Here is a 10,977-nt window from a genome sequence, read left to right on the forward strand (position 1 = left end):
GCTGATATTGCGCAAATAAATCATCCTCCAAAGGCACAACAGAATCAGGAAAAACCAAATTCTTGTGAATGTGACCAAGCACCACCTTAAGGTCGGCACCCTGCACAAAACGTCCCTTGACGTCAACATCTTCCTCCGTCTCAGAGTCAAGAGCAGGAGCATCATCAGCCTTCGCCTTTTTAGCAGGAGGAACAGCCAACTTGTCCTGTAAAGCAGCAGCCACCGCAGAATCAATCATACTTTGTAACACATCCAAAGAAGGAAGTGTCAAGCCAGAACCAAAAGCCCCATCCAAGGAGCCAGGAGCAGCCCCAGCAGACGAACCACCCTCCATGACCAGCAAATTCAAATGACCTCAGACAGGTAGTAAACTGCAAACATGACCGGGAGATAAAGGCTCCAAGTCGCCATGGCAACCAACAAACCCTCCCACTGCACGCCCCCAAAAAGTACAAAAGTGGAGGAAGTCCGGCGCACCTCCACAATGAAGCCGCCAGACCTACAAAGAAACATGCAGCGGAGGACCAAAGAAACAGGTAAGGAAAGGCGAAGAAGCTCAGCAACACCGCCTACCAATGGGGGAAGAAAAGCAAAATCCAGTACCGCGCAATGTCCGCTGTGCAGGACGTGCGTTGAGAGAAAGGCAGCATGATTTCAGAAAAGACCGCTAAGGCAGGTCAAGAGGCTTGCTTCCGGGCAACAGAGGCCGGCTCCCCAAGCGAACCAATCCTCCCGAAACCCCGGGTCCGCTAGAGCAGGACCCGAAGAAGAGGCAGATGAGGGGGACAGAAAAATAAACACAAAACATAACCAACATTCCCCGACACCAAACCCTACAGGGACCAGAGTCCAGCCAACGCCGGACCCAGCCCCACTCACCTGCATCGCAGGCACACAGCACTCGGAGTAGTGCAGAAACTAAAAAACAGGGCGTTTTGCTGTTTCTGTATCCCTTTATGGGATTGGCTGTCACCACTGGAGGCCATATTGGAAGAGGGAGACTAGAATGAGATCTTTCACTTGGAGTTTCTGTGGGAGCCGGAGGCTCAATGGTGTTTACTGTGGCGAGGAAGACGGACGAGGAGGAAATGAGAGGCTGGGTGTAAGAAGAGTAAGGAATATGAGCAAGGGTGAGAAAGTTATGATGGCGTGTAGACACAGGAGAATGAAGGGGCACTTTTTATGGGGAAGGGACTAGTAGCTGGATGATTATAGTTCCTCCAGCAGTGGATGTCATATTACTAATACGCCAGCAAGTGTTGAACTGTTGCTGAAAGGGGTGGTATGGAAAATGTATCTTCACCTGAGGTGGAATAGGGGACAAACATACTTGCACTTGTCATGGAAGGCTTGGAGGCGACTAAAGTAAGAGGTAGGAGAATATAAGAGAGGAGGTAGTGGAGAGACAAAGGAAGTTCAAAAAGGAGAGGGACATGAGAAGAGTGGGAATAGGTGCAAGGGGGAAGGGTGGGATAAAGGTGTGTGAGAGAAGGAAGTGCTAGAAAGAAAGGTGTGTGATGAGAGGAGGGATAGTGTAGTAAGTGAAGAGAGAGAAAGGTGAAACCAGGGGAATAGAGGAGCAATTGAGATTCTAGAAATGCAGAAATGAGAGTTGAGGAGGATGAGAGAAATAGAGAGAAACTTGAGAACAAGAGATAGAAATATAAGGTGTAATTGAGGGCAGAGGGGAAGGGAAAGGGGAATACAATAAAGGCGGTTAGAGGTGTAATATTCGCTTTCACACTGGAAGTCAATTGTCCTGTAATGGCCCTTCTGGGTGTTGATCTCCCCCTCAGCACCTTTCACACTCTGAGTAGGGAAGGTCTGTGTAAATATATAGGAAGAGCTAAAGTCACTTCTAAGGTTCTCGTGTCAAACCTAATTAATGACAGAGTTGTCAAGTCTAAGTAAGAACGAACAAGTATTATAACACAGTGCGTTAATTGAATGTTCTCTATGCAGTTTAATGAAAGGGAGGCAAGAGCAGTCAAACGCTCAATGGAAGCTCAAACTCTATTTACAAAGGAGTCTCAAGTGAACCCCTGGGCCATACAAGAACAACAGGGGAATAAGAACACGGTTACTCGTGATTTAAAACAATTGTTTTACATTGGAAAAAGCTCTAAGAAATAAGTAAAAGTTGGGAAATCATCACCCTGGAAAAATATTTAGAAGTGGACAGGATACCTCGTGGTTTGAGAATTTTCAGGATGCCTATCCATTCGGATATTAATTCAAAGTTACTCCAAGAATGGGGAGAGGACAATATGCAATGTTCCAAAAACATTTTAAAAATACTGATCAAATATGCGAAAAAAGACAATGAGAAAGTAATGAGAGAAATTAAACAAATTGAAAACAAAATTAAAGTACAGTAAGAGAAATGTTACGAAAGCAAATATATGAAAGAATGGCTATACATATGAGGATGAGATAAAACAGCATAAATATAGAAAGTTCATTCAGGATGAGAAAGATTATGCTCAATGAATGAACCACACATTTGCTCGGAGATGTGACAACTTGAAAAAGCAACAGGTCCTTGAAAGACCAGCAAAAACGACATTCACCTTGGAAGAAATTAGTGAATCAGATGTGAAATTGAGTGAAAGGGAAGGAACCTCAAACGGTAGGGTGACATCAGATATAAAATCGACTTTTTTTTAGAGGAAATGAGGTTCATGTGTGTAGACCAACAAGTAAGAGGAAGGGGGAGAAGTTGAGGCCAACAAAAAGGCCTACAAGGAGGAAAGCAACAGGAAGAGACAAAAATCGATGCCCATTGAGGAATGGGAAAACATAGATACAAAAGAATTCTTTGAAATTGACATGATAGTTAACCTCTCCGACTATGAAGTAAAATACTAATCACGCAACACATAGAGCTTTCTTGATTCTCCTCATTTTTTTCTTCCCATTACCTTAGCTTTCACTTCGGCAGTGTGCCCATATCACTCTTCCATGTACCTCCCTTCAGCTCCTGTCACTTTTGCCCCTTGTGTTTTACTCCTTGTCACTCTTTCTCTGCCAACTATCTTCATTCCTGTTAATACTTCCCCATCAGTAGCAGAGCCCACTTAAGAATGACAATATGATAGTTCTTTTTGACCATAGTTGGAGGACACACATCTAATAAAATGTAACCTACTTGTGCAAGTGCCTAATGCAGACATGATGCTTATAATGCTTTAAACAGTGGTGCTTTAGCATCACTCGGAGAAAACGTTTGAAGCGGCGTGGCATTGGACTACAGGCACGAAGAAGCTCGAACCATGATATATCTTTGCTTTATCTATAGAATGCATTGCCCACTGCCAGAGAATCATAATATATTCAAATGCAGCCGCCATAGGAAGCAGAATGGGCAGACACGTTGGTGAACCAGCAGAAGCAGTCTAACATCTATATGTATGTATAGCTGTTATGGTACACATCTCTTGCGTGACACAATGTCGCAGAAATAGATTGAGACAAATAAGTTAGAGGGCACCTAGCCATACACATATACATGGAGAACCACAAGCATATCCACAGAGCTGTAGGTGGCGAACAACTTCCTAACCCCACCCTCTGCACATCACTTTCTACACCGGCTGATCAGACACCAGATTGCTCTTGTGCAGGAAGACAGAAGGAACCACAAACAGACTAGGTGAAAGTACAGGAAGTGTCACTTCTGGATGCCCACCGAACAGAGTATTGCTACCAGGGTCATAAGGTAATGAATGTAACACATGCATTAAGCGAAGCGTCTGCAGGCAGGACATCCCTATTTATGCTATATAGAAGTACTGCCCTCATGGGCTCCATGTAGCATACTGCTACTCTCACACTTTGGTGTTTGCCCACCTTAACCAAGCGTAATGGGGTGACAGAAGTAGGAACAACAGACGAAACAGCTGAGAAGAAATGTATTGTGTGTGGCAGGTACAATCAGCAGCAGGACTGACTGGAGTAAAATGAATTAACAGTTGCTGAACAGGTAGCTTAAGATAACAGCAAGATTTGCATTCAGGAATAGGAGAAAAACCAACAGGCAGTGCTTAATTTGAGCTGGTGGGGACCACTGGCAGTACATTTTGAGAACTAGCACTTATTTTTCCTCATCAGACATTTACTGAGAGCATGAGAGGGAAAGACACACAAAGAAGAAAAAAAGAGGAAGAAAAGGAGAAAGACTGACACAACCATCACAATCGGGAAAAGCAGGAACCTGCAGTAGTAGTGAGATAGGGGGATATGGAGTGTCTTATTGTGTATTAGACGGGCGTGAATTGGATTCAAGACTACACAGCCTTGGTGTTCGGGACCAGCTGCCGGCGTTTGAGCAGAGCTTTGGGCACCAGCACTCAATCTTTTACAAATTAAGCACTGCCAATAGGATGTGACAGCAGTAGAGTTGCAGGCTCTATGACAAGATGACTCAGTGACAGTAGCAAGACTGCGGGATATGACAAACGCAGAAGTTACAGCAATTGCAGTAAGATTCAACATAGCCTAGTGTGGCTTGAAGAATACAACTGAAGAATCCCTGACAGCAGTGCAAGTGAAAACAGGAGTGAAAGACAGTCAACAGGTGTACTGACCTGGTATGACACAGGAGGAATGAGTGAATGGGTGAACAGGGCCTTAAGCACCTGCTCCCGAAATCTGTGTGTAACCTACATGACACTGATGCTTACATCACGTGTGCTAAGATCTATCTTGCTGCGAAGGGAACCTTGCATTGCATCTTTTCCTTCTATGAGGGACGGAAATGTGCTGAGTGCCTGTCATGCTGTACTCACTCTGAGAGGAATCGAAGCTTGTACTGCTGCGGCCCAACTTGCTGCTGTTTTATGAGGGAGGGAAATTTGCACTCACGCTACCTAGCCATGTACATTCTAAAAAGAGGGAAGCTTGAATTAGTACTGCTACGTGTGCCTTTTCTGGGAGGAAGTGAAGTGTGAACTATTGCTGCTTTGCTTCATCAGGGCAGCATGCACGGCTCCTGCTTTGTGAAGGAGCGAAGCTTGCACCAATGATCCTTTAGTTGTATCTATTCTGTGGCGTGGGGAGGCTGCAGTGCTGCTATTGAGCTACAAATGCTCAATAAGGAGGGAGGCAGGCACTACTACTGCTCTGTTGTGTCTATTCTGTGAGGGAGGGAAGAATAGTTGCTTCTTAACATTTCTATCGACTTGCGAAAGTTGCTCTCCTGTCCTGTTTTGTGAGAGAAAGATGCTTACAATGATCATGCGTGAGTTGTATCTGTTCTGTGAGGGAGGGAAACCTGTAATGTTGCCCCCATACACCTGTTCAGTGTATCTGATGGGATCCTGTGTGGTCCTCTTCCTGCCGACCCTGCTCTGACGCTGTTCATTGTGCTAGGAAAGCTTGCGTTGCGTTAATGAGTGCAGCAGGGGCGGCCTTAGGCATGTGCAAGCTGTGCACCTGTACAGGGCCACCAAACCCCATGGGGCACCACGCCAATATATATCCTTAATATAATAATCCTCTGAGGATGGATACATATTTGCGTGGCGACCCCTGGCAGGGATTTGGCGGCCTCCGGCTCTGTTCCACTTCCAAACACACTGACCACCCCCCTCTTCACTGGCCTCCGCGCCTGCGTTCCTCCGGGGGGCCCAACCTACGCTCGGGGGCCCCCTACCTACGCTCCCTGCCCAGGGCCGCCATGAGCCTAAAGCCGCCCCTGAGTGCAGCAAGAAACCTAGAAAATGGCTGCCATGATAAAAGCTTGCTTTAATGCACAGTACTGATGATGAAACTTAAAGTGTGAACTCTCACAAAACATGTGAACAAAGTTTGCTTTTGGATGTGAAAATAAGAAGTCACGGTTTTCGAAATGAGGTCAGGGCCAGACTGGCTACCGGGCAGTTTGGAATGCTGCTGAGCTGGGGGCTGATTTCGTTGATGGGGACCTGCGTGCAATTAAATCAGCCCCCAGCTCGGCAGCATTCCAAACTACCCGGTAGCCAGTCCGGCCCTGAATGGGGTAGAGCATTTTGTAAACCTACATAGCTGCAAAGAGGCTCCATGTTATAAGTGATACCTTCAGAAACCCCAGGCTTTTTAGCCAGTATCACATTGCATGTTGGGGTTTTTGAACCTAAAATGGCAAAACTACAAGTCCTAGAGGGCAACATGCTTTTGGATCAAAAGTTAGGGGTGGCTGAATGTATCACACACACATGGCTCAAAGCACTTTAAAATATGATATAAAAAGCTAAATAAAAAGCAGCTAGTGGTGCAGTTTGTAGGTTGTTTAGTTTACATACCTCTGTTATAACCTTCTATTATTTCAATCATTCATGTACTCCTTGGACGTGATTAAGATAAAAATTAACCATGAACTGTACATAACTATTAGGTCGTAGCAGAATGGGAATCAGTGAATATTGTTATAAATTCAATAATTCTCACGAGAGTGCGTTACACAGTGACAAACTTTGCAAAACAGGAACAATTCACTCTTGGAAGCAGTCATTTTAGATATCAGGCATTCCAAATTAACCATATTATCCATATTATTAACCAAATTATCCATCAGCAACATCCTATTTTTCTTATTTTAATTACTTTTTAATAAAAGCAGCTTTAACAATAAATTTGGTAGATACCAAGACAAAAAATGGTGTAAACATTAACGATCTCTGTCCTCTCTGCAGATATCAGTCAGATCAACTGAGCTACACCAGCCATAACCCCCAACTACACAGTGCGGGTGTTCATCATTCATTTCTATTACTTGACACACAAATAGCCCCTGTCCATCCATTTAGTGTCTACAAGCATCCCAAACTGTCTAAAAGCCAAAGTCTTTGGTTCCATATAAGGAAAAGAAATTAAATCAATAAAATACAGTCATGTCCACTGGACCCAGAATTTGGGAACTTTGAAACAATTGAAAAAAAGAGTGTAGGACATACTTCCTATTGAAAGATTCGATGTATTTACGTTAGAGAGCTTATACATAATATTTTATGCAAATTACAGTAGCTCTTTGACAGAAAACAATCCGAATACTAAGTAGACAAAATCGCCATATATTACTTGAGCTTGATTCTCATTTGATATTAGAGGCGTCAACATTTTTTTATTAAGAGATGGAAATTTCACTTATATCTATATTATTGCCCCGTTCGTAGTTTGCTGACTTTCCTACTTTCCTGCACTGACGCACTCATGTAACTTTCTGTTAAAAGTAATTTTTCGACTACAGAGGCTCGGCTCTCATGGTGGAGACTCCGCCCCTACTGCAAGGTCTCCGCAGTTGTAAATAACTATCAGTAATTTGGGCCTGTAATACAAAGGTAAACTGACACTTTTATGTAAGTTTACAATATTTTGGGGTATTCGCAAACAACAAGTTTCATTTTAATGATGGCAGTTTTACGACTGCGGAGACGCCACACTAATGGTGGGCACACCACACATGAAAAGAAAGGCCTGTCCTATTATTTTATGTACAAGTTCTCCGCCCCGACTGTGGAGCCTCCGCGATTGATGGCTTTGGAACTAGTGGTGCCTGGTTCAACAATCTCTTTTGGTATCCCTGATTATCCCCTTCTCCCAAAATTGCCTCCAAACGTGCCCTTCATCTTTCCAAAGCCCCTTCACATGTATTTCATATGTTTTATAGCCCCATCTAAACTAGATGTGAGAGCACTTTACGTCACACGCATTATACAGAGATAATGAATCATACGTGTGTAAATCAGTCTATATGAAATTTTGCGTAAGGCAAGGTGTAGGAGACACATGTCAACCATACTAGTAAGCAGTATATCTTAAGGGTGTTTGGTCTGGAGAAGCACATACTAAGGATTTAAAACGTACCACAATGGTTAAGGTTGGCTGTACTAACAAGAACGTATCTATACCCAAACAAATCCTTTTTAGCAAGATTAGGATGATGAAATACAGGGGAAGAAACATAACGTTCCAGCCTATACCATGCAGTTTACATGCAGCTCTTTGATGTCAGTCCATAGGTCACTGTGTTATATTAGGAGTGTAACTTTTGAACTGCAAGTGACAAAAGGATATCTGTGACAAAAGCAGTAACCCACTGAGCTATCCACATTAAATATAGTTCTGTGAATTTCATGGTGCATGTTCTTTGCAGCAGGCATATCAACCCTCTGCGCTACTTTATGATGAGTCAAAACTGCCACTAGACAAAACTCTGATCCCGCTCTAGCAGGGACATTAATTGCCAGTTATGTTGACATTTTTACTGCTGCCTGAAAACGTCTGACCATACAAGGAACTCTGCAGTAGGTTCATTTAAACCCATGAGTTATTTCTAAACACAGCACCCTCCGAGCTCACCGCCTTAAAGCGAGCCCTTGTCTCTACAGTCATGAAATTACTGTCAATAACATCAAAATTGTAGTTTGTGAATACCACAAAACTGCAAAACTTACACAAAAGTGTAAGTTTACCTTTGAGAATCAGGCCCTTATTCATGCAAGTGCATCCCATCTATACTTTCGTCACATGAGTACTCTGGAACCATGATGAAACCTAAATCAAGACTATTTTGTGTGCAAGCCCATCTGTTGCAGAGATGTTCCTGAAAGTATTCCGAAAATATTTTGCACACGTAACTTGTTAGCATTCTGTTGGCGAGTCAATACCTTGCCTAGCTTTTTCTCAAAAGCCACTCAACATAGATTGCACTTGCAAACAAAATTCTTGCGGAAGTCTCGACTGTCACGCAAAAGCCCAACTCCCAAGTAATGTACCCACCTTAGCATATTTTTCATATTTTTTGCGAGACTGGTCAAAGTTTGCAAAAAAAATCTTTGCAGCTTCTCACATCCCAAGGTTTTATATCAAAATCTGCTTTGCTCAATACAATCAGTTATCACCCGCCCTCCAATCACCCCCATCCCCAAAGAGGTCTCTTTTGAGGCATGCAATAGGTAGCCTGAAGTGTCTCTGGTGGTATCTCAAATAGGAGCACGTGATGGCACAGTACATTAGTAATTTGGGTACAGGAAATAGTCTACGCGCCTGCCTGCGTTCGATGTTGGGATTCCCCCGTATGGTTTATGACACAGACACATCATCGGTTTACAGTATGGCCTGCAACTTGTTGGAAACACGACTCGAATAGCCCTAACCTGTTAGTGTCGGTTTCAGGCCACAACCGAAACTACACGGGACAACAAGTCAATGTCTGTTTAGCTTAATCCGGGTACTGTTTATTTTCATTTGCTGCACTTTGTGATTCAAGGCATTAAAACGCAGCATCCTCTCTGTTCTGATCAGCACAACTCATTGTGTGTAGCAGATGGATGTAAAGTAACACATAAGCAATTGCATATATTTATATATGTACCTCGTCGACATGACCTGGGATTCTCCTATGAGATTTTAAAGCTCAAATACATTCTCTTTTTATTTGTTAAGGCGATATTACTCCCTTTCAAACATTAAAGTCTTGGCCCAATGTAAACAGTATGAGCAAAAAGAGCAAATATGAAGAGAAAATCTCATAACTGGAGCTTTTCTTGTGGCGCCCCAAAAAAGAACAATCCAGTCTACTTTTCGAGTAATCCACAATAAACATGAATATGTATGAGGTGACTGGCTTTGATTTGCTTAGATTTCGGTTATTGAAAAAGACCTCAACTGCTTTTAATTTTCGCTAGCTCCTCATCAAACTCAGAGCTAATAAAAGCCAAAATGATCCCCATATTTAAAATGTATAAAAAGCAACTTTTACATTTTGTTACAAAATTTTAGGTACGTACTTTTTCATATCTCTTCTCTTGAACAGTTAAGTTGCGAACATTGGTTTGCACGTCAAGCCTGCGCTGACTTCAGTACTCTGCTAACCACATTGTTAACCACTCTGTTTACAGAGAGAGAAGCGATGATGCCTCTGTCTTAAAGCACACGCTTATCATAGGGCCTCTGTATTACCCCTATCTTTCAAAACAAGGTCATTGTTTGTAATAAAGCAGATTTTAGTGAATTGAAAAAAGATTAATATACTTACCATGTGATGGCAAAACAGCAAACAGACACAGCAAGTGTAGTCCTTTTATGAAATCCATTAAAAATGTCTATATACGTCTTCAACTTCGCGTCCCTGGTGCACTTCCTTTGTTAATAACGAAGCAGAGAAAAGCTGGCTTCTTTTAAGCTGCAAAGGAAGTCACGATGACTTCATGGGTGTTTGTGCGAAGGCGTCTGTGGGTATTTCCACCGCAGCGCCAACGCTGGTCTCACTGAGAGCGAGGGGGTTCACTGACATAATATCAAGACAACAAATATTGACTCACAGAATTATCAAAACCTAAATATCGAGATCCTATACTTAATACAAAAAAGTCACTAATATTGTACAAAAAATATCAACGTCAAAAATATCTAATCTCACATACATCAAAAACACAAATTTGGGAAACAAAAATATTGTGACATAACTAAGCATAGACTATGTAAAAAATTTCAAAATCGAGAATGTCGACTATATAAATATCATTAAAGCAAGTACTAAGTAGCAGTGAAAATACACAAAACACATTATTTAAACAAACAACACCTTTGGCAAAAACGTTGGATGAGAAGGGACTATGGTCAGCTTCTTGGCTGGTGGGTAGTCGATTCCAAGCTGTCCATGATGTTTACATTTATGAGAACTGTAATTCACGAGTATCGAACAACATGCTGTACTAAAGATTAGTTCTTCATTGTTGTTATATCTGTAATTTGAATAAAAATATTTAATTTAAAAAAAAGTATATGGTATCACCTACAGAAATATCCAAAAATGGCCTAATCTTGAGTGGGGCGGTCCAACCTCCATGGCCGCTGCACTGGCGGTCTTCCGCCCACTGTATTATGAGTCATGCATAACATAACTGCTTCACAAAGCGTTACATATAGTTCACATTATCTGTGTCTGCTGTTCAACATCCACCAATAATCACCAATGTGGCCTTCGTATGTGTCTGT

The 10,977-nt window shown here is 42.4% G+C and overlaps 1 protein-coding gene across 1 annotated transcript in view; it reads right to left on the reverse strand.

Annotated features, from left to right (window-relative positions):
• CRTAM (cytotoxic and regulatory T cell molecule) overlaps positions 1-10,130 on the reverse strand; it is a 227,533-nt gene extending 217,403 nt beyond the window's left edge. The window contains exon 1 of the mRNA XM_078681832.1: positions 10,016-10,130. Coding sequence (XP_078537958.1) covers positions 10,016-10,073 — 58 coding nt within the window. The 5' untranslated portion in view covers positions 10,074-10,130. The remainder of the gene's footprint in view (positions 1-10,015) is intronic.
• Between the last annotated feature and the right edge of the window lie 847 nt (positions 10,131-10,977).

This window comes from Lissotriton helveticus, chromosome 3_1 (assembly GCF_964261635.1).
Source record: "Lissotriton helveticus chromosome 3_1, aLisHel1.1, whole genome shotgun sequence".
Lineage (NCBI taxonomy): Eukaryota > Metazoa > Chordata > Amphibia > Caudata > Salamandridae > Lissotriton > Lissotriton helveticus.